Source organism: Xiphophorus maculatus, chromosome 5 (genome assembly GCF_002775205.1).
Source record: "Xiphophorus maculatus strain JP 163 A chromosome 5, X_maculatus-5.0-male, whole genome shotgun sequence".
In the NCBI taxonomy this organism is placed as follows: domain Eukaryota; kingdom Metazoa; phylum Chordata; class Actinopteri; order Cyprinodontiformes; family Poeciliidae; genus Xiphophorus; species Xiphophorus maculatus.
Genome location: NC_036447.1, coordinates 13,617,534 through 13,642,553, shown reverse-complemented (window position 1 = coordinate 13,642,553; position 25,020 = coordinate 13,617,534). Strand labels below are relative to the sequence as shown.

The following is a 25,020-nucleotide window of genomic DNA, read 5'->3' as shown; positions in this document are numbered from 1 at the left end:
TTATGCACTACTTAGTATTGACCCGTAACATAAAAGTCCAATAAAATACTCCTAAGGTTTTGCTTGTAATGAGGCAAAACAAGTAAACATTTATATGGATACTTTTGTGTATGACATTGTAAGACACACCTGGAACGGTGGAGGTGTGGACACTGAAGGTAAGACAGTGGCGGCGGCAGCAGCAGCAGTGGCAGCGCTGTGTTCAGGGTGCTGCATGGTCAGAGGGTTCATGAGGTGCTCCACTGAGTGCACTTTCCCCTCCTCCATCACTTTGGCTGCAGGAGGAGCGCTGAACACTTGGTACTGTCCACCTAGAGTCGGCAATGCCACTGTGCATAGAGAGGTACAAAAATGAAAGCCTGGATAACAGACAAGGCCACGACAGATTAAACAACATACAACCAGCCATGCTCAAACATGCATCCAATCATGCTTAGTTTAACAGGCTTCAAAAGAAGAGAAAGAGATGATTGAAACAAGAGGGAAAAAGAAGTCACAAAAACAGCAATTGGAGTGTGATTCAGATTATGTTCCTTTTCAACTACGGAAAAGTTTAACGGATATCCTCCTTCACATGCACACATCTTTAAACCACAATGCAAATACAACATCAGTCATTGTTTTAAATGCACAAAAGAGTTTTCAATATGGTGCTGATCCTGTGATTCAACATATACAGAAACCCAAACTCCTCGGTCTTGGTCAGTTATGTCTACTTCAGAAAATTGACCAAATGTTGAACAAATAAATACACAATTTTAAAGCAATGACCAGTATGTCAAGTATAATGACGATGTTGACAAAACAACTTAGCATTAGAAAGTAGAAAGATAATACCAGTGTTTGCATGTTGACCTTGATTTTTTTTTTTTATCAAAAGTTTTTCTTGTGCCATCTAAAAATAATATGATTTACCAAAAACAAAACACTCTATGAATTTGTTTCACTTTTGCTCACTGTTCACCAAAAAATGAGCCATAGCAAATTTGGTACACCACTCTAAAATGTATAATTACCAACATTCATAGGTAACGCAGCATGTTGACGAACAAGAGTTCTTGTTTTATGTTTTTTACATATTTGCTAAAATTGTCACTATGTCATGAAAGTATAACATAAGACAGACAATTTGTAAAAAAATAAAAATAAAATAATAATCTAGTTTCTCTGCCTCCTTCCTGTGGTCTGACTGTCATCTACAGAAATGAGAGGCTACCAATCAGAACCAGGAAGAGGGTTTTAGACGTGTCAATCACCTTTGTGTATGCACTGCTCACACGGTAACACTACACAGCGTGTTCAAACACACATAATTGACACAATTATTTCTGCTTTCTAAATGGCAAAGTAACAATAACTTAGTATTGTTTTTAGAATTATTTACTTAGGTGTTTGTGGATGGAACTAATGTGACTGAGGTTCAGTTTGTTCGTTCACCTTTTCTGCTCTTCCCATTAACGTTCTAGAGACATAGGGTTTCAAAATATTGACTTTATTGTCCTTCAGATACTGTAACTAATTTGGTTTGCTTAAGGTTATTGTCCAGTTGTGTCCAAATGTTAACTTTCTGGTTATCATTTTGAGATGTTGTTTCAATATTTCCGTATCATGTCCTTTCATGATGAAGTTCACTACTCCCTCCTGCAACAAAACACCCACACAACATTATGCTGTTGCCCATAAACTTTACAGTATGGATGGTATTCTCAGGGTTGCAAGAAGAAAACATTTGTATATTCATCTCTTAAACGTAGAATGGCACAATGGGTGGACATTCCCACTGTGTTTGCATACAATTGTTTGAGCAGATGAACATAGAACCCTTAGGCACTGGGAAATTCGACCCAGACTCGTTCAGGTCTATAAGCTGATTTCTTTTGATTTCACCATGATGTCAGGAGTGCCTCCAATTACCTCAAATATTGTGAAGCTTAGGAAACATTTAATCATCCTCTGGGATTTGCTAGCTTGTTTAAACGCATGCTAATCCTAATGTATGACAACTTCTCACTTTGATGAAAGGACCAAGCAACCTCTCCAAAATCTCTTCTATAATTTCAGGATTTAGTAAATAGGGGAAAAAAATTGTCATCTTAATTTGCCTAACATAGAGAACAAAAGATCTAGTATGACATCAACAAATGAGGAAGGTTGAATGCTTTTCTACAATGTATCTGAATATTTATTTTCAGTTGTATGTATTTGGTCCAATTAGTCGTGTTGAGATGTATTCTCATTATTCTGCAGCCAAATAAACAACATATAATTAAGCTGAAAATTTTCAAAAGGTTTTATATTCTTTGAACAGAACTCACATGTGAAAATTCCTGTGTCTTAATCTGAAAATTAACTACAATCCTATTGTTGATACTACTTTACTAGCATAATGCTGTCTTCAGCTCTTCCTCCTTTCAAAACTGATGATATCTGAAGGTATGACAAATTCCCAACTAGTTACTGGAAAGCTGGTTGGACTCTCTGTCAGGACTGAATAAGCAAAGCATAGTTAATTACCTTATTATGTAACTACATTTTTTTTTGCAATGTGCACCAACAGAGCTATTGAGTTTTCTGTGCTGAGATTTATCTGCCCTGATTGATGTTTCCTTTATGAGTTGAATATCTTCCGAGCAATACCGTCGCTGCACTTCCTTCTTCTTACTGGCAGGAAACAAAGTAGAAAAATTCTCAAAACTTTCTTGTCATGTCCTTCTTCTTTTGGATCAGAGATTATTATTATTTAAGATCAACTTTTCCAAACACTGGCATTATAATTTAGCTGATTGGGATACAGTTTAAATTTGTGAATTAGTTTTGCATTTCAGCTCCATTTTGACTGAAACTATTTAATGAAAAAAAATTAAAAACTGGAAATTTGAAACATGTTGGGAAAGACAATTTAATTTTTATTTTTTTTAATTTAAACTATTTCAACCATTATAAAGTCAAATTGGAACTGAGTGAATGCATTATATTGTGGAAGCAGATTCTGTAAGTACAATCCTGTCTAAACAGATAACAGTGCTGTGTGGGGAATTACACACTAATCAAAAGGTTATAAAGAACATAAAATTTTGTCTCAACATTATGGCGATGATGCCTGGCAATTGAAAAACATTTAAGCTGAAAAGCTTGGTGTGACATGTCCAAATTGGGGTATTTGTTCTGATATATATTTTTAATCCCTAACTGATTTTAAACCAATGAATGCATCACTGGTCTGCATTGTTTAAATTCCCTCAATGATTAAAACAACTGCTGACCAATGAATCCCATTGTTTTCCCTTGACACAGCACTATTATCAGTCTGAACACTAAACAACACATTTCGTTTTTGATTAGAGGTAGAAAGAGGACTGAAGTAAAGCAGCTACTTTCTGGTCATGCTCACATGGGTTGATATTATGCCTTTATATTCATGACCATCCAGCAACAGCTATCATGCAGATTCAAGAAAGGTTCCGTAAACCACGCAGGACAGAGGTTTAGTAAAGGCTCAGAGATGGGCGATGACATTAATGAGTATGTCTGTCTCACTGACTTGTGCCTGGTTTGATGCCAACTGGGTTGACGGAGGCAGGAAGCTCCAGACTGGGTATCAGTTCATAGGGCTTTTCGGGCTGCTTGGTCTTGCCCTCGTGGTAGCGACTGTAGATGCCACGACCGGCAGAATAACCCCCTAGGTAAGACCCTCGAGGTCCAGGGGTACGATTACCTGAGGCTGCACGACCACGCCCTCGCACGGAACCTGCTTAAAATACAGTTACAGTATAATATGATGATGGGGTTGTGGGCTGGGATTTGTAGATGTTTTGTTGGGCAGCAGGATTTTACGTTGGGTTCAGAACGTCTTTGGAAGCTCTCAATTTCTCAACTTGAGAAATTGAGAGAATTTCTCAAGTTCTCTCAACTTGAGAAATTGACCTTTATGTAAGAGACTTGTTAAAGTTTTGTTTAAAAACTGGAGGCAGTTAGTATTTTACCTGCAGCTGATAACTCTCACAGCATCTTCAGCTAAAACTTACTTCAGGTTTTAGATGCTAAAGCTAGGAACTAATCTGAGTGGGGTCAAGACCAAAACAGACTATTTTAAAACACTTCAGTCTTAAAAATGTCCTAGCAGTTCATGCAAATGTTATTTCATTTATCCCTGAGTCATTGGCAAATATATATTTGTTGTTAGTTTACTTTTAAACCTACAATTATTTATACAGGAAACAGATGGTAGGCAGTGCGCCACCAAGTATCTTCCAGTGTGAAACATGTAGTGAGCAGTCAGAGTGACTGCCTGACAGAAGTATTAGTTTCGATGAAAAAAGTCATTGAGTTAAAGACTATTATGTTGATTTCCCATCACTTTACTTTTTCTACCAGTTACCCTAGCTTAAAACCAAATTTAATGTGACATATTGAGTACAGCCTCCAAACTCTATTTTGTAAGTGATAAGAGGCTTTAAAATAAGTATATAACCAATACAACCCAACAGCAGTTTAAATTTAATTAAATTGCAGAAATCACTATGAGATTGCCTCTGGAACCAAGTAATTAAGATTAATACCCAATGATGATTCAAAAAGAGATGCTGCAAGTAAAACATTAACTGCCCTTAACCTATAACCTTTGAGCAGAACTTCAAAAAATGTTGATTAATCTATTTAAGACCAGCGCAGTAGCTGTAGTCTGCTTGTACAAAATACATTTCTCAAAGGATTTGCTCAGAAGTTGGTCGAGAAGCTTTGGGGGGAATTTTGGCAATACTCCTGAAAAACAGTTAAATTGCACTCTGAGGTGTTTGGAGCTTTGGTGATAACTCTATAATAACCCAGCATGAAATGGTAGTTGACAGGACAGGAGGAAAAAAGATGGTGTTAGAAAATGTAATGGCAAGAAAACTAATTGTTCATTTGAGGTGTAAGTAGGAATATGGACATAAGGGATTACCATTGTTCTGTATCATTGGGGATCCTTTGGAGAGAAAACCAAAACACAATGATTGTTGATAGTCAAAAAGATTTTCCTGCTTCCACCCAAGACCACATTCAGTCAATCATTTAAGGTAATGGGATTAGCATTCATTGGTCCATCAAATTGTTTTGTTTTTGCCTTTGAACAACAGGCCTCCGATTTTGAGCCACAAACAATTAGCTAAATATTTTTCAAAACATTGATCAAAGATTCAATCATAATTTTAGTCATTGTGGACATTAACAAACACTGATGGCTTTTTTAGGTCAACAGAAATCTCTGGAGGGGTACTGGTCCAAAAGGTTTCAGCTATCATCAATATTTATAGATATTTCTTTCTTTCACCAAAATAATAGATTTTTTAAAATAAATATTAGTTGAAAAATATTAAAAACAACCAACCTTTCACAAAGTATTCCCTGTTGGGTCCAATAAGTGTGCTGTAAGGGTAACCATAGTAAGCCAACGTGTAGGGGTCACACTGGTAGATGTAGTTCTGCTGGGTAGGCTCTGGTGTAGCAGAAGCTCCTCCTTTAGAGGCTTTCTGACGTGAGTACTGCTCTTTATCTACCGGCTTGGCAAGTGTCACTTCGATGCAGGACCCTTCGATCTCTGTGCCATTGAGGTGGTCCATGGCCAGCACAGCATCATCTCGGGATATAAAGTGGACGAAAGCATAGTCACGGATTTTCTTCACACGCTCCACGCATCCGGGGTTCCACTGGCTGAAAATCTGTTAACAAAAAAAAGGCAACGGCATCTAATTTATTAATAAAAATGTCAGTCGGGTTGAGGTATTAAAATAATTTTAATCTTCTTTTAACCATCACTCGCTGTTTTTGTTGTATACAAAAGCAAAATTACAATGACCAGAAATAAGACCAGTCCCTTCACCACCTGATGTGGCTTTTTGTATACCAGTTATTTACTCCATAGCTGTTCTTCTTAAGGAAATAAAACATTCAGGGCCTACTAGCAAGGTTTATAGCTCTGAAATATAGCATTTATTGCCTCACATTCTGTCAACTTTTCTCACAGAACTTCAAAAACACTCTTACATACTCAATACCCCCCAAAAATGTAAGGAATAAGAATGAGAGTGTATATCCTACGTTTCTGATTGTCTCCTCGCTGGTCTCCATCATTAGATTCCTAACGTAGAGTATCTTTACTGTCTCCATCACATCTTCATCTACGTCAATCTCTGGCTCAGCCCAGTCCACTGCGATCTGGTGGCCCCACAGCTGAATTCTTCCCGGCATCAACTTTCTGCGAGCCATGGCGGCTGCTCGATGCGATTCATACTCTACAAATGCAAAGCCACGGTTCTTCATCTTGTCAGCAGCACTGGCGTAAACTATCACGTCTAATACGCCTTCCGTCACTTTGGAGACTTCCTCCAGGATCTCCTCGCGCTTCTTGGTTTTGGGAATCCCACCGATGAAAAGACGGCAGTTGTCCACCGAGGAGCAGACCCCCAGCAGCCGGCCAGGCCGCACCTCATAGTTATTGAGCTCCCGCACTGCTCTCTTGGCTTCATGTTTTTCTGTGTACATAACAAATGCGTACCCCCGGTTTTTCCCATCAAAGTCCATCATCAGGCGCATCTCATAGATGCGGCCTACTGTCTCAAACACCGGGACCAATTCGTCCTCGTAAACGTCTCGTGGGATCTTGCCAACGAAGATTTCACATCCTCGAGGAGGAGCTGGACCACTCCAGCCTGGAGGGGGCCCGTATTTACGCTGACCGTTTTCTTGGACCATACCGTAGCCAGTGCGCTCCATCAAGGACAACAGTGCAGCCTCATTGGGAGCTCCTGCAACTCCCTCTGGGAGGGTGATCTGTCCTTGGAGTGGATGGAAGGAGGCACCTGAAGGTTTGGAGGGTTTGGAGGGTGTAGAGTTGTTGCTCATGTTTGATGAGGAAACGGGATCTTCCGCTGTCATTCTGACAAGACCATCCAATCAGATTTTGGGCCTGGAGACAAAAAAGAAGGACAAAGTTTTGTAAATCAATTTGTAAAAGGAGAAACAATGATGCTGGTCTATATTAATAAATTAGAAAAAAATGTATTTAACAAAAAATTTTATTTCACCTATTCAATATAAATATAGTGAATATAGTGAAATTATTACTACATAAAAACATAATACAGAATGATACATTTAAAGTATTATCAAAAATGATTATGTCTTAAAGTCAACGAACAATTCAGATTCTAAGAAGATGAGGCCATTAAATAAGACGAACTGTAAAGCAGTGGGGTTTAGGGTATTAAACCAGACATTGGGTCTTTTGGCAGTGTGGGCAAAAATCACAACCTTCTGGAAAATGAAACTTGCACCTCCACACAGTTCTCCCAAGAGGGAAGCTTTCCCTTTCTTAAAAAACATCCTGGTAGAAAGCTGTAGTGATTCTTCACTTGGTAACCAGCAGATGACATGACTTTCCAAATCATCATTGACTGTGGAATCTTCACACTGAACCTGAAGCAACTCAGATTATGTAGCCCTCCATATTTTATCCAGATGATGAAACATTGATTTTTAAATAAAATGCAACGGTTGACATCAATTGAAAGGAGAATTTGGTCCACTGAGCAACAGCCCATGTTCTGACTATGTCTGGGTTGTTGAGCTTAAACAATATATCTTGTGAAAATCCCTCAAACTCTTGAATGAGCGTTACTTTACAATTGTTTGAGGGTTATGTCCGTCCATGTTGCTTGTGAAATCTTTGTTCTTTGTTCACCTTTTTTATACACACAACTTTCAATTAATTTGCCTGGAAATGGCTAGCTTCTGTAGTCATCAAAAAGGACCACATAAATGGTTGAACTATCATTCTTTGTGTAATGAATCAATGTAATATGAATTTAAGAAAACTGTTCCCTGTTGAATTATATGACAAGACATGTTAGATTTTATGTGACCTGAACACAAGTAAAAATACAGCACCTATAAATCCTAAGAGCTCTTTCCCTATCAGTTGTTTTACAACCTTGTTTTGTTGAGTCCCTCAGATCCACTGGTGACCTATGACCCCTATCATAGAGAATGAAGGGCTGTAAACCATGAAAACTCCAGCTCAAGGTTCATTGAGTTGGTCACATGCTCAGTGTGTGTGGGTGTGTGTGTGTGTGTGTGGGGGGGCGAGCGTGCGCGCGTGTGTGTGTGCGACACATATGTGCCTGTGTAAGAAATAACGAGGACGGCTACAGTAAAGCTAAGTGAGGTATTATGGGTGAAATACAATGCCATACGGTGTCACAAATATCTGCACAATGGTTGCTCATACATAATAATCTGTTGCGCACACGCACACACTACATAATGCTGCTGGACTTTCAACCCTCTTATCAATATGAATGTGATGCATGCAGGTGCAGTTTCACTGTGTGTATTTCTCTGTGTGTGTCCTTTCATTAGGAGGGCCGGCCCTAAAAGAGCAACTGAGAAAAATCAGAAATCGGCTTCCCAAACATAAACCTCTTACTTTCTTATTTTCCAACACAGCCAGCATTGAGAACGGAAAAGTCCACAGGTTTTTAAATCTCCAAATCTCCTTGCAGCACACAACATCATAGCAGCCAATTACAGCCTCCACATTACTACTGTGTTATAGTTACCTTAAAAGTCCTTAGTGAGCGTTATAAAACTAGATTTTTTATTTATTTTTTTTGTTAGGCAGTTATAATGCCCTTGACTTTAATGGTAACCGAAAGCTGTCAACAGAGGTGAAAACACCTCAAGGCCAAGTAGCCATGGTAACATGCACAGTCATTTGACCTGACCCAACATCCAGTTCTCCTAGTCACCCACACATTCATGCACCTGTTGGTCATTTCTCCAAGACAGGAGAGCTTAGGGTTAACAAAAAGTAAGTTCCAAAACAATTCAGTTTACAAAACATTATTTTTAATAAAAAGAAACACGCTGCAAATCATGTCTGAAGCAAAAACTTTAACTGTTCTTAACATGAACTCTTTAAAAGTAGGTATGTGCAAGAAGACAATACCTAGAAGAATTATATCCTCATTTGTCCTTCATATGCAATTAAATTAAGCTTATTTTACACTAGCCTATTAAAATGACATATGGTGTGAATATGTATATAGTTACTTTCTGACATCACTGATGCTCAAGCTTTCAATTGATGTCCCAGCAGCTTGCAATATTTAAACCTCTCAGTAATCATTTGTCGATTTTGTCATTTTCTACTTGCCTGCTGTCATGCAGGAGTTCTCTACGTACATTGAGAAAAAAATATTCTTGTTGGTAGAAATGGGATAAGGAGCTTCATGATTCATACCTCTCTGCAATGTTCCCAATTATCATTATCAAGTGAAAAATATTGTGACAAGAATTGTCTTTTAGAAAATTTACACTCAGGTGCATTCCAATTCCTTATGTGTACAAACCAGCTAATAAACAAACTTGTCTGTTTGCATATATTTCTGGTTGTGAGAACAAAGACATTCATGGTGTGGAAAATGCTAACCCTTATTTTGCTAATGCGGATTGATTATTACAGTTCGTCAATACAATTAGCATTTCTGTCAAGCAGCCGACTGCAGGCTAGCTACCCGACCTGACTGTAATAATCAGAAACTAATTTACCAAAATGAAGCTCATTGAACTGGTGTAACTTTATTCTGCACAGGAATCAGCTGAAAACTTCTGCTTCACTTATTGTTCATGCTATGTTTATACCACAGTATAAAAACCTAAATACAATTATATAAATGGCATAGAAAACATGATCTGAACTTTAGTGGTAATATTATTTTAGAAGCAGTTGGCATATTTATTGTTTTAAATAAAAGTAAATTAATGATGTATTTAATTTCTGTGTAAACAGCATATTTTCATAGCATTAAAATCATATACTGACCCAAGATTATTCCTTACTTCCTCTGATCTGAAAGTAATAAAGTGAGATAAAGCTGTAAAGACAGCAAAGTTAGAGTGGATTTATAATCTAATCATATCTAGAAAATGTAGTAAAATCCAAAGTCAGCCAAAAACTATGAGATGGGAGTGAAGGCATTGCAAAGGATATTGCAATGCACTCATTGCATATTAAATTTTCCTAGTGAGTGAAAGAAGCCAGGAGGAAACCTGTAGCAGAACCTAGTAGATAATTAACCTCAGTCAAATCACAGCCTATTATTCAGAGGACATAAAGATTTACAGATGATGACTCTTATGGAAAGTTATGATGATCTAGGTGAGATTTCTCAGCGTTAACTCTAAGCTCTTACAGGAAGGGCTAACATTGGTCAGGTTAAACATAATCAGAGCTCAGACACAGAGTTCACCTGGTCAAAGGTTATGAACTTAAATGTTAAGGAAGTTAGTGTTTCAGTTATTGTGGAGATTGGCCATTACCTTACGTTCATGATTGATAGAAGCACCTGATTCTCTGCATATTTACCCTTATATTGGAGAATGGATTGTTTTATGAGTGGAGAGGAAGGGCTTTATGGACTTTCTTCGGGACCATTTTATGAATCTAGATTGACTACTGCTGAAAAATACTTTTTGCCCAGATATAAACAAATTATTCATAGCTCTGACATTAAATAACCTCTGTCATTGATGTTTTTTCCACATTATCTGGCCAAATAACAAATCTCCTACCTGTTCACACTAGCCATCAGTTAGAGGTATCAATTTATACCAAGGTTGTGAAAAATAGTGGATTCAAAACCCTTAAGCTATCCTACTCTTTGGTTCAAAGTCCTTGAAAAGTGACCAGAGTATCCTCTGGTTTTATGGAACAGGGTTACACAGCTCTGCCCCTCCTCCATCGGTTGCAACAAACTAACTAAACTTTTTCCTCTCAGGAAAAAAAAAAAAGCAAAAATTTGGCTGCTTGTAAATAATTTCAGTTAAAAAAATGGATACTAATGCTTTGGAAACTAAAGTAGCATCACCGACCTCTCTTATCAAGGTAACGCCAAGTTGAACTCCGAATCCTACCTGAGCAGATAACCTATTAATCTCAGCTGATATTATTTTGCTAAATTTTTATTACTTTAACAAAACAGAACTATAAAAAGGGATACTATTTTGCACATTAAAACTATGACAATATGAAACCATGGTATTTTTACTCAAGATTATTGTATCGTCCGAAGCCAAACTGCAACATGTGCAAGAGCAGGAAACACTACTAATGTTTAGCTGACTGTTGCATGAACTGATCCTGAGCCGGCGTACTGTCAGAAACAGGCCAAAGGAAAGAGATATCTTTGTTGTATGCACACATGGACACGTGGAGGCAATCGATTAGCAGTGTCGTTCCCAGCAGCTGCGGAAAGCAGCGTCTCAGAATCAGCAGAACAGGATCAAAGACAACACTAATACTTAAACTGTAAGCCCCAACGCTGTTGAATTTAAGCACAACATGAATCAACAGCACAAAAGGTACTTAATGAGTCAGACAAACAAAGCCTAAGCCATCCTTTAAATGTCTGGCACATTAAGAGGTATAATTCATGAAACAAATAGCCTCATTCCACTTGAAGCCACAGAAGGTTGGCACCGAAGGACTGCAGATCTTCACGAAGCAAAGACAAACAGCACAGAAGGAGGAAGTGAGAGTGGAACACAGCAAAAAAAATCTTGAGAAAGATGTGACCTAGTAGAGAGAGATGGTGGTGGGAGAGAAAAGAGGAAGCAGAAGCAGAGAGTGGTCAGATAGGAGGATATCTACCCCTGCTGCTCCACAGCGCTCCGCTGCCTGGCTGCCTGCTCAGGGAGTGTTAGTCCACCTCCATGAGAGACAGGTACAGCAGGGCACTGAGCACAGAGTCCAGCCTCCTTTACACCAACACACAGGCACACACACACGCACACACTGAATCAAATCTGCAACCAGGAGAGCTGGATGAGGGTGGAGCTAAAACAGGTACTACTGTGTGCAGCGAGTGTGACTGGTCAATACCAGTCTAACATTTTTACGTTATATGTCATTTCCCTTTTTATAAAGCCCAAAACGTTTGTACACAACTGTGTTAAAAAAAATCATTAGTGTATTTAGGTAATCCATGTGCTATGAAAAGAAAAACATCTACTTGCAAGTTGCAATTGCAAATCCTCCTTTTTGTTTATTTAAGTTGGTGACACCATAAGAGGAACAAGAAAGGAGTAAGCTGGACATAAGTAAACATCAATGAATTGAGAATGTACTTAAGAATGGGAATTAAGAAAAAACATTAATTATACATGAAAGCATTATAAAGAACTCATTATTTATAGCAAGGCATGTGTGTGGATGCTTGCTTTCAGGAGGATTGCATATTGATTAAATAATGATTCACTTCAAAATGGACTTTAGAACTATAGCTAAGTTAAATTGATTAAAATTCTTTAAACCAAATTGTTAAAATCTGATTGTTTTTTTTAAATCTTTTTCCCCCTTCTCTAACTTTATTTTCTTGATTAGTCCTAAGTACAGCTGAAAAATACAGTAGCTATCTGTTCCTCTGGTTTGTGTGATCTGATGAAGAGTTGGCAAAAAATGCTGACAAAAAAATTCAGTTTGAAGGTGGGGAAGGGATAAAATCTATGTCTTCACAGAAACTTTGCTTTGGAATCAATCTTGACACAATGAATCATGTTTAATATGCTACCTTGATCAAATATGTAAGTAAATATGTAAGCAATCTGATTTCAGAAGTCTCAGTGCCATTTTTTTCCATTTTTAATTGGACTATTTTTGCTGTTTACTTTGTTTATACATTTAAAGCTACTAGCCAGACATTTACACAATTTGGTCACACTTTTCATCAGTTTGCTCCCCATTAAACATCATGTCACAGTTGGCTTACTGGTGAGTTGGAATGCTTTTGTTTTCAGTGAACATTTATCAAATGGAAAAAAAAACACCCGTGGATGAGAAAAACAGCTTGTGAGAAAGAACTGAATGGTGAATTTGAAAATGTGAAGATGTATGATGGGAAATGTAGTTTCAACAGTGCTTAAGGGTTTCCTGCTTAGCGATGCAGAAATCTAGGGAAAGTGGCAGGAAATCTTCAAACCGGGGTTTGAAAACTTCCTCATGTTTGTCTCATTTGGAAATTCTGCCTTGGAGTAATCACCAGAGTTAATGTCAAGTCAGCACAATACTGCAAATTTCTCTGGGCTTTTTTTTTTTTTTGTCTTTCTGCACGTAACAACGGTGAACGTGTTCCTAGTGCAGCTCAACTTAAACAAACAACACACACCTTCTTGGGCAGCTAAGAGAGCACAGAGAGAGAGAGAGAGAGAGAGAGAAAACACACACAGTCCTGAAGGGTCTATGTTTGAAAACTAAAAAAAAAGAAGGAGTTAGGGAAAATGAAAGAAAGATAATGTGTGGTCAGCCGCGTGCTCGGTTTCAGCTGCCATTGAAATCAACTGGCTCCTAAAAGACTGAGCAAACACCCAACAAGAAAGTGTTTATTAGCATAAAGGTCAGTGATTAACGGGTGGACAATGAATAAAATGCCATATGTATTAGCATGACACCTGAAGGAGTGTTCCAGGCATCTATAAATAAAGTTTGGCAGCAATGACTCACATGTAGCCCAGGTTATGTAATCGGATTACAAGACAAAGACAAATGAATACTATAAACTGGACGTTACTATGGTTATAGAAGAGAAGGAGATGAAGAGTTAAGTTTCTGTGTGCAACCAAAGCTGCTGCAGCATGAGATGCTCTGTTTGCTGAACTGATCCAGGAATGAGATAAAAGAGCGATATTTTAAAAAAAGAACATAAATTCGAGTGAGCCGTGTTTGTGTAAAAATATGCACATGTGTGTGTGGGCTTGTGTGTAATACCTTTCAAACAATGAGTGATTGTGAGGTGGGGAGTGACTGAAGTTACTTTAAATCAAAGATTAACTGTCAGTCATTAGTGTGAGCCAATCGAGACCCTTGCAAGCCTCCGAGGGTTTCGGATGTTCCAGTGGCTGCACAGCTGGACCATCAGACCATCGGGTCAACAGTTAACCTTTAAACCCATCAACCAGTCAGGAGATGGACTAAAAAAATAAAATCTTGTCTACTCAATCACTGCACCTGGCTACTAAATCACTAATTAGACACTGTTCATTCCCCCATGTCCAATACTAATATTAATGGATTTTTATTATACTTCAAATAATAAATGATATCAATAAATCATTAGGGATTCAGGGAAACATTACAACTCTTCCAATTTCTTCCAAGAAAATCAGTTTCTTGCATATACAAATGCAGATTTTCTATTAAACAAAAAAAGTAAAATATTTCAACTTCAACTTACAGGCACTTAGACTTAATTATTTAATCAGTAGTAGGTCTGGGTCCAACTCATTTTCAAATGGTTGGTGTCGGGGTAACCACTTACATTGGTTTCTAGCTCTGAAGCCTGCTTTTATGATTTATTTTTATTTCCATACGTATGTGCCAACTCGTATTGCTGGCATGCCTGCAGTGGAGAATTATTACTAATGAACAATCACCACTGGTAAAAGTGCTTTGGGTGGTAAGGTGAATGACTCTAAGAAGACATTTCCAAGGGCAAGGATAAAGAAAACATTGCACTACGTAGCTTAATGGCACCCAAGCTAGATGAACTTTGCCATCACTTGTAACTTCAGGTATATTGTCTGATATTACTGCTGTTGGTCTGGGCTAGAAAATGGTGCAGTTTGTATTCCTGTTGCCTTGAAGCAAGAAGCTATGACTTCAAATTCTGGCTGGAGTGTTTCTTAATAGAGCTTGCATAGTTTCCCCCCTGCATGATTGGGCTCTCTGCGTATTTTAGCTTCTTCCCCACATTACTTTAAGGTTAAGTGATCGCTTCATGTAAAGTCCTTAGGTATGAGTGTGTTTTATTATTTGTCCTGTGTGTCTTTATGTTGTCCTGTGATGGACAAGTGACCTGTAAAGGTCGTACCCCGCCTCTTGCTCAGCGTGAGATGGGCAGCATAACCCAGCCGTGACCGTACGTCTTATTTGAGAAATTATAAGCAAAGGTTTGAGGAGAAGCTAAAGTAATTGAACACTGCAAAATTGCAAAAAGGGTGTCCATGACATTTCACATACTAATGCAAGACATACTAAGATATCCATGAAGGATAAAGGGATTTAAGCACAAGTTGCCTCAACAACATGCCATGAAGAGTGGTTGCCAACGAGGTAGGCAGTCACTCATACCAAGGATTTAAGGTGTTACCACCATACGAAATCTTTTTAATGAGAAAATGCCATTGTGTCTGATCGAGAATCTTGAACCACACTTCCTCCACCTGTTGCTTCACATTGCCAAGTCAGCTGGCTGAAAGAAAGTTTCTGCATTTTTTTCCCTGGTATGTAAGAACACAAAAGAACCTTCTAACCAAAGGAAAATATGCAAAGAGCAAAACAGAAGAAAGAACTAAGACTAAGAAACTCAACATATATGGCAGACAATAAGTACCGCAATACCAAGAGGAAAACAGTCAGTGTTTGCAAGCTATTCTAATCTTTGTGGAGATCATTGACTTTAATAACTTTGTTGCACATAGTTGGGCTGTAAAAAAAAAGCCTATAAAAATTCAGGTATCAGATTGAGACAATCAGCAGATACTGGATGACTTACCTAACTGACCTAGATCGGATTTCAGACGGGAAAACAAAAATCAGGATCAGTAATTTGGCTATTACAAGCTAAAAATAACTAATACCAGCATTGCACAGGGGCTCTCTCATGTGTGCACAGCAGCATTAATACAATGAGGGGTTTCGTCACAAAGGCAATAGAGGGATCATTGTTCAAACTGGCCTGTTCACGGGATTTGTTGTCAAGACAAAAGGAATGTCATCAGATTTATCCTTTAAACCAATTATCAGAGGACAGTTTGTGCTATGAACAAGAGCATGCAAAGTTTACCATGGGTCTTTGATCATGACAGCAGACTAACTTTTATGGATAAAGCCATTTTGTCATCGTTCATGAGAGCACAATTACTCAGAAGAACTACATCAAGAGAAAGCACACAGAGAAGGAGAAGCTGATACTTCAGATAAGTTGGTTGCTGAAAGAGGCCTGGGTCAGATGTATATACATATGTAATGAACATTAAAGATTAACAATACTGGAATCTGCAACATGGGCAAACCAATGAATATTTGGGAATAAACTCAGCAATAAGGCTGCCAATGTACTCAACATGAACAAAAATACAAACACCAAGTAAAAAGCCTTGTAAAGATCAACACATGCCTTTAAAAATGCCAGGCTCTTTTGTGGTGTAAAAGGAAACCATGAATTTCAAAGCATTTCCTACATAAAACGTAAAATTTTATGTAGGAATAAAATTTGGCTGATTCAGCTGACAAACAAGCTAATCTGTTAGAAAAAAAAGGTGTGGTAAACTGGTTGCTTAAGTGAGCACACCCTTGAACTAACATTTTATTCAAGTACCTTTAATCTCATTTGTCGTTTTTTGTAGGAGTCCACCAGTACTTCACGTTTTGATTTGACAAAGTATCCAAATCAATAAGATTGTGAGGAAAATCCTCCCCAGAAACCCCCAAAAGATTTTGTGTCAAATTTAGGTCTGAACTGCGGCTCCCCTATGTCACTATAATTTCCTTTTAATGAAGCCATTATTTTGATGATTTGGGAATGTACTTCCACTGTTATGGTGAAAATAAAAACCCTCTTCATCCTCTGACCTCTTACTGACAACTGAAGGCTTTTGGGTCAAAACCAGGGAGTAAATAGAACCGTTCATAGCTTTATTTTCATCTTCACCTCTGGAAAAGTAACCCCAGAGTATGCTGCTGCCACCACCCTGATTTGCTGTAGATATGGTAGCTGCTTTAACTTTACCAAACATACTTTCAGGTTCTGTTGTCCAGAAGTTCACATTTGGTTTCATCAAATGATGAGACATTTTCTGACAGGATCATGTGAAATTTAGCCTTAATGTTTTTTTGAAAAGAAAAAGTCAAGACACAAAGAAATTTTGAGATTTATGTGGCACGAAGACAAGCAGGACTGAGCACTTCTGAAGCTTTTTTAGTGCTACTGTTATCCATCTCGGATGAAACTCCTGTTTTAGTCGTGTGTGTGTTTTCTTTTTATTTTTTTTTACTTTCACCTGATTGAGACGTTTCACCACCGTTTGATCCTTTCCATCCTCTCTAAAAACCAGATTCTTCTGAAGAATGCAAACTAGCAAATCCACAAAACTTTGTTTCAGGTTAATCAATTTTGATTGATGGCTGGTGTGAATTCAGCAATACTTGATGCTGAAAATGAATAAAACTGTGCTTCAGTAAAGTATTACGTCAAGAGTAAACTTATTAGGCAACCTCACCTTTTTCCTTTATAATAAGTTAGTGTGATTTTCAGATGAATTGCTCAAGATAAATGCTAGTGAACTGCTTTCAAATATTTTATCATCTTTCATTCGAAGACCTGGCTTTTTAGCCAGAGTAACTTTTTAAGAGCCACTGTAAGTAAATGAGTAGTGTGTCACAAGATTAGATTGCTTTCACTGTTTATTTACTCCAGAACAGAATGACCTCTTGATCTTGCTCAAACTACATTTTGATTTCCTGGAAACGTTTCCCTCCCAGTCTGAAGCAGAAACTCCCTTAAAAACATAAAATAGCCTTCTAATCTCGCCAACTGCTTAATTGTATCAAGCAGCCCTCACAACTAGATATTTTTATCATTAAAGAAAATCTCTGCAGAGTACAGCATGTCGCTTAAGCATGACCCTACTTCACATAAAGCAGAAATTCAGTCTATTTTGCAGCGTCAGTACTGTGGTGAGCTAGATTATCAAAGTGACCTGCAGGAAAATTGTCCAAACAACTTGAGAAGAGAGAAGTGATCCCTGTGGCTGCACTTTCAGGACACATGACGTCCACGTGCAGAGGATCTCAGCTGTCAGCGCCTCGACCGCAGCATGATCAATGGAGAAGTTAGTCACAGTGCTGACTGAAAAGAAGGAATTCTCATTATCTGAGGAATTTCAGAGCACATTATCATCTAAACTACGGTCCATTTTCTAAAACATGAACCCCTTCCTGGTCTTCTCTTTCGTTATCCATTTTGCCCTCTTTTCCTCACTTTTTACTCTTTGTTTCTGCTTTACTCCAGTCCATGTACCTGTCACCATCATTCCTCCAGCCCAACCAACCTCGAAGACAAGCAGCCAGGAAAGGGGAGGAGAGAAAAATGGCGAATGGGGGCGGAGAAGGGAATAAATTGGGAAGAAAAATAGAGAAGGATAGGAATAAAAGCGGCTAGCAATAAAAAAAAAACAAGTTCCACCAGAGGCTAAAAGCTCTTAATAGTGAAGAATTTTAGGTGGCTGACTCCAGGTCGCTATAACTTCAGCACAGAGCAGTGATTTCACTTCATTTAATCTGAGCCCCTGCCTCCTCCGCTCAACCTGTCTTTTAAGACCTTCACATTCATATCAAATGTCACAGAGAACATCGCAATCTGACTCGTACACCAAAATCTGAGACAGTTATTACAAAGAAGCCTCGGAGTTACATTTATCATACTCAAGGCAACAGTTGCAAACAGAGGAGCCTCTCATTCAGCAACATAGTCATCACTAATCAGAAGAGCTGCTTTGGCTTTAGGGGCTTTGCTTCCTAAGACAAACACATTCCTCTGGGTAATCAGCTAGCCCGCTCAAGGCCAAAGCTGACATTGTTTCAAACAATTAGTCCTGATGCTGACCGTGTCGCACTGCCGATAAAGGCTTTCGGTCACACTCCATGGAGAGCCGCGCGCACGGGTGGCACAGGCACAAATCCTTTAAAGAAGCCAGACTTCTTAGGAGATTTTTTCAAAGGTTTGATGGTGGATAACAAAAATATCTCATAATCTTTCTCATGATACATTTACTTGTCTTTTTGAAAGAAGATTTTAAACAAAAATATGCTTGTTTTTTGTAAGTATTAGCATTAATTACAATATGCTAGAGCTCAGGTTATTGAACTGATTCTGAAGCAACGTCAGTGAAAGCAGCAGGGGTGGGACAGTTTCTCAATCAAAACTAAAACAATTAAACAATGAAAATGCCACACTTTATCTTGTCAAAGTGAAGACTGTGTGGCAAAGCAGATGTGAGTTTGTCTGATGTGAGCCTAAAAGTATGAGCCAAGGATGCGAAACTAAATGTTTGGCTTGACACATTGTACCTCTAAGCCTATGTGTTTTTCAGGCTCATTGTTTGACATAAGAAAGGAAGTGAACACTAAAATACCATGAACTGCAAAATGCTATGATGCCACTGCTTTGGAGCGCCCTACTGGGTTGCTGCTGAAGCTTTCTCTTTGTACTCTGAAGTCTGATTTTTTGAGTTACTGAAAGAAATACAACAGAGGCAGATCCTGATGTTGGTCAGAACATGCTGAGCAACCCAGAAAATAATATCTAATATCTCTGCTACATCTGCAGAAAGATGCTGGTGTAAGCTATTTGTTAACACTTAAGATGATTTGTATGTTATTTTTATCAGTGACACACTTGGTGCTGTTACATATCTGTTCGTAAATATGTTTCTTTAGTGTTTTAAATTATAACATGTCGCAAAATAAAGTGGCATTGGCAAGTATTGCTAACATTAGAACCAAAACAAAGTTTTCTGATTTGCATCAAACTAATCAAAGTTGATTTTCGCAAAGAATACGGATTCTTTAAATACAATTTAAGAAATATTTATTCTGTTTCCGAAAAAGGTAGAATGAATAATTCCACCTTAGAATTAAACAAGCATAAAATCTGCAATATGACGACTTCTGAAATCTGGATTTGATTCTTCATTAAAATGCAGCTGTTTGAAATATATACTCTTTTTTTAAAAAAAAAAGAACAAAAAAATGTAGTGTTTTTGTTAGCCTCATTGAAAATACTGGCTCATACTGTCTCCTCGGTCATCTAATATTGTGAATCATCTTGTCTTGTGAGCTGAATGTATTGCCACGGTCCAGTGATGGATCAGAACAAATGTGTGAAATTGGTTTAAAATATCAGATTTTATTTTGTGTAGCCTTTTGATCCGTTTCTATAAAGCGCAGAATGTCCCTGAAGTTTTAAACAATATTACAAACTGATTTCAGAAATAGTTCTGACTTTTATTCTATTTAGATAGGAGGGTATCCTGTCCAGAAATTATCCCACGAATCCTTCTGGTGTGAAATAAACTAGCAAGATTTAAACATTCATCAAAAACTTGACTGCCTGTGACCTTTTTTTTATTTCCACCTCCTTCTAGGCTGATGAATGAGCCAACCTTTCTTCACATTCGGGCCCACCCTGTTGACAAACACAGCAAATCAAGTTGAGCTCCAGGAATGGCTTATGTAGCCTATTTTTTCATTCACCAGCATAAAAAAAGTAAATCAGATCATTAAGAAGAAATTATTTATCATTGCATTTCTAGCACTGAACACTTCTGCAGTGAATGAGCGAAGATCCAGATCACATGCACACACTAAACACACAGCTCACCTCATCGGGGCAAAAGTCCACATATTATATGAACAACAACCCGGAAGAATGAAGGCGACAATAGTAACTTCTCTGTGTAGTCACTGAAGCATTTATTTTTATCCCCCACCCTGAACACACACGTCATGCCACTCCACTGGTTCCACTGGTTTCATAGCAAAGACTCCTTGATCACCCTTCCCATCACTGATTGCCTTTGTTTGCAATCAGCATGGCTACAGTGAGCTGGTAAAACAGGCATGTCGGGTAAACTTCTTAAGGCAAGTAGCTGGAGTTTTTTCCTAACAATGGATGAGTCAAACAATACCAGATATTTAAAGAAAGAGTCTGTGGTCAGACACACAACCTACAGTCAAATGTTGAGGCGGTTTTAATAAAGAGGTCAAAAAAAATCTTTCAAGGCAAAAAGTAGTTAATCTTCACACAGAATGAGAAGCAGCAATTTGAACAAGAAAAGCAATGTAAAGGAGTCAAAAAGCTAGAAACACATTTTAAGGCCGGTATTAACACTTTACCTTTATCCTGGTGCAGATACTGAAGGGTAAGCCAAGGAGACGCAGCCTGTGTGTTTTATTTTACTGGCAATCCACACACGCTTGTCAAAAACTTTCTCTATCTCTATCCATTCACCTAGCTGGGTGTTGACAGGCAGAGTGCAGAGGTAAGCGAAGGTGGTTTTGAGTTTACCCTTCTCAGTGGCCAGAGGAGGAGAGGTGGGGCCACTCAGCACAGGTAACCCCCACCTTTTACTCCCTCCTTCAATATCCCGTTTGCTCACCTGATAAGGAATCGGACAAAAGAGAAGGTAAAGGGATGAAAGGGCACAGGGTGTGACGGGTTTGTGATAATCAGGAAAATGGAGAGGAATAATCACAATGTTTCTCATTGCAGTTAAAATCAGCCACAATACTACTCTTAATATGTCTAATCTGACATTTAACTACTAGGATAACTACTACTAGCTTACTGATTTCACTGTACCACGACATAGCGTAGCGTAGCATACTTGGTGTGTAGTAGAGTTGCCTCAATCTAATCCCCAGTAACTTCCAGTCCTTGATGGTAAAGTTTGCAGTCTCAGGAATGTTCAGTCACACAAATACATAACCTAAGAAATTTCCAAAAATAACCAGTCAGCTGTTTTACTGCAATGTTGCTTCATGAGTAACAGTCTCTGTCCCTCATATCTTGGGTCTGTTAAGTCTGACAGGTAAACTGTCATAGACTGAATGAAATAGCTTCACTAAACTAAGAGTGAAATGAACTAATATTCATAAGAGATGAATCTCATCTATGTTGATGTCTAAGAAATGATGTAGTTCAAGTGGTAAAACCAATCTGTGATGATAAGTATCAACATAAATAAACATGTTTATTTGGATGTAAACCAGGTAACTGTGATCTGACCACTCAGGATGGGTTTTAATGCCACATGTGAATAGTCTTTGTGAAAGTTTTTTTCTTTTAATTTGATTAGCCAGGACGCATGCTAATACCAGATTAGCATGTGTCAAAGTTAACTTTAAAGACTTCATATAATGAACAATAATAATGTCTTGTGAACATTAGAAAAAACATCGTATTAAAATAAATATGGTTATAAATTTATTGCAAATGTTGCACTTTTAACATATGCATCTCCATATGTTTTAAATTAAGGTAATGAAAAATACTCCACAAAAGGTGTAAATAGCTTGTCCTTTTTTTGTTTTACAGTGTAGTTGTTTCTGTTTGCCGCTGTAGATTTTCCTAGTGACAGCACAGTGCTTTAGGAAAGCTCCACCTGTGGAGGAAACTTATTAAAACAGAAACATTCAAAGTAATGTGCTAAGTTTATGAAGTAGGAGGACAAAGTGATCTAAGTCTTCTCCGCTTATGATTAAGTGCAACTGCACTGAAATGTTGTGAGCAAAACTGAGTCATAATTAACGGACAATAAACATACTAGCATTAGCTTAGCTTTTGAACTGTTCAAACATCAGCAACAGGAGCATGACTGTACATTTATGTGTGTAGTTATCCTTTAAAAATTTGCTCTTTTCTGGGGATAAAATGATAGTTATGCTATTCTATACTGGGGGATCCAGTTTCAACTGTTTCTAACCCTAATAAAAACATACACTCATATTCATATTCATTCATTGTTTATGTCACATTGCCCTGAGGTAAGTCGGATTTCTAAGCTGCACTCTTTCAAAAATTTTAGATAGATCCTATTCTGTTGTGCTAAATAAAACCTGGAAGGCCTTTTGGTGGTCACATACTGGGGAATTCAGCAAATAGCGGGATAATGCAAACCAGTCCAAAGCTGTCACATTGCAGTTATATAGACCAGAAACACAGCAAGTGTCAGAGAGAATAGGAAGGACTGACAATGTGTGGAAGTGTACATAACCTCAAACAACCCTGAAGAGAACAGGAGCCTGAACAGCTATCAGATGGGGTGCAACTCTACCAATGTAAGTGTGTGTTTGCTGATCCTTAGTAACGTATTAACCAACAACTCTGTTAATGAAGGACAAGTAATCAGTGATCGGCACTGTTTTTGCTGCGCACTTCCATAAACTGTGTAGATAAACCGTTCAAAGTTTTAAATGATGAAATCTCTCTACGGCACGGCCTGAGGTGCCTGTAGTGAAGGCCGTTCAGAATCATAAAGCTACGTTACAGGCTGGCTACGAAGGATACAAGCATCACAGTGATTTATGGTCTGCACACCATAAAACAAGAGGGAAGACACATACATACACTCTCAGTAAAGACCTTTTTTCTTTTTTTCTTTTTTGCTTAGACCTGCATATCATCTTCAGTTATTGGTGTTTGTCTGTCCTGAGCAAAAAAAAAACAAACCCACAAAAATATACTGGATTAAAACATCAAAAAGCATTCCAAGCATTCCACTAAAGGCACTCTCAATTAACTTCATGCCTTTAGTGTACAAATAATCTGGCCTCTAGCAAGTTATAAAATGACTAAAATCTGCCTTCCAGTGCCGAACACCATTTCACTACTTTACCATTTTATTAAACAAAGATAAATCCAAAATGGAAAACTACCTGTAAACCTAAACCTGAAAGGTTGAACTTTCTTTACACATTTTTGGTTTAAATTCGGCATGAGCTGGAAATCAAATTAGTCAAATGACTAATGGTGGGCGCCACAGTTTCTCTACATGGTTTCAGGTTCAGCCTAATCTTTTTGCAACAACATCTATGCTGTAAACTGGAAAACGTGATTAATGGAAGATAACATGTAACATTTACTTCAAGAGATGAACTAGCAACATTTTGCTGTGTTTATATTATCAATAGTAAAACTGCCTACAGTCAAAATTTTTTTCTTGCTTATATTTCTACTTAACAATCTGCAAGTAATTTTATTTCTTTTTTTTTCTTTTTCAAAAATCGGACTGCAGCCTATCCCAGTGGTCAACATTTGAAAGGTTTAAAGGTGGGCAGAGCAGTAAGTAAATATCCTAAGTATAAAGAGTTGCTATGCTATCAGTGTAAGTTTTATTGCATTTCCTTCAGCAGTCTAAATGTTTGCAAACTGTGTAAAGCGTTAGCATTTTTTTCAGCCGTTACTTAGACCTTACCCTTGACTAATAGAAGTAATAGAAGTGCTAACTAACTCTTATTGTAAAACCTGGTACGATAAAGTAAAACATGGCTTGGTTACAAACTTTTTATATACCTGGGCTGATATTTGAGCAAATGTGTATTAGGGCAGTTTTGATTTTATGAATAAATACCTTGGCTGTCAGTGTGCCAGCAGCAAACTAGTCATGATTAACAAGGTTTTAGGTTCCAGTTCGTCATGCCCAGATCTAATCCTGGTGAGCTACTACCCTGCAACTCATTACCAGCCGTCTGCATAGCTGAATGACACACTGGTGAGCCAGTATGCCTTTTAATTCAGGTGTGTTGAAGATGGGATGCACCTAAAAGCTGCAGAATAGAAGATGTTCTAGACATTGACTTGGATTAGAGTTTCCAACGACAATCTAAAGAAAATATTCCAGTTTCAAAGTAAGAAAATTAGAAAAGAAAGACATTTGGTAAACATGTATAGCATTCAAAAATGATGCCTTTGTGTGACGTAAATCAGGAAAATGCTGATTTGAACATAACATTAGGGCAGATATCAAGCCATCAGCTCCGTGTTAACAGAGACATGGAGGGACTGGCCCTGCAGGTCTCCTATGAACCATGAAAGATGTACACAAACAGAGCACAGGCTGATGCTGGTGGCAGCCTCTTGTTTACCATCAAAACTCCTCACAGTTCACAAAAACGGGAAAATACTCTTTAATAGCAGCATGATTTCTGTATGCCTTTGAAACACGGCTCGAATGGACTTCATGTGGTTACAAATGCTTCGAATCAGAATACTCCATCAGTCCCAGAGAGTGTTTTAAATGCATATTTGGCATTAAATAGAAACTTCAACTGCTCTGTAAAAGACAACAAATCTTGGTGTCCAGTAAGAATAAGAACGAAGAAGTTGTGCCAATAAGACGCACTTTAACTGTGATGGGAATTGGCAG

General features: G+C 38.0%; 1 protein-coding gene across 10 annotated transcripts in view; it reads right to left on the bottom strand.

Moving 5' to 3' along the window:
• The window catches only part of rbm47 (RNA binding motif protein 47), a 42,760-nt gene that overhangs the window by 4,810 nt on the left and 12,930 nt on the right, over positions 1-25,020 (bottom strand). For 3 of the 10 annotated variants that reach the window (XM_023334447.1, XM_023334445.1, XM_014472006.2), the window contains 5 exons: positions 6,079-6,946; positions 5,369-5,699; positions 4,943-4,966; positions 3,542-3,751; positions 130-329 (listed from right to left, as the gene is read on the bottom strand). In XM_023334447.1, coding sequence (XP_023190215.1) covers positions 130-329; positions 3,542-3,751; positions 4,943-4,966; positions 5,369-5,699; positions 6,079-6,915 — 1,602 coding nt within the window. In that variant the 5' untranslated portion in view covers positions 6,916-6,946. Of the gene's footprint in view, positions 1-129; positions 330-3,541; positions 3,752-4,942; positions 4,967-5,368; positions 5,700-6,078; positions 6,947-11,689; positions 11,787-20,989; positions 21,139-25,020 lie in introns of those variants that run through there. The other 7 variants (XM_023334446.1, XM_023334448.1, XM_023334449.1 and 4 more) reach the window with 7 other exon arrangements.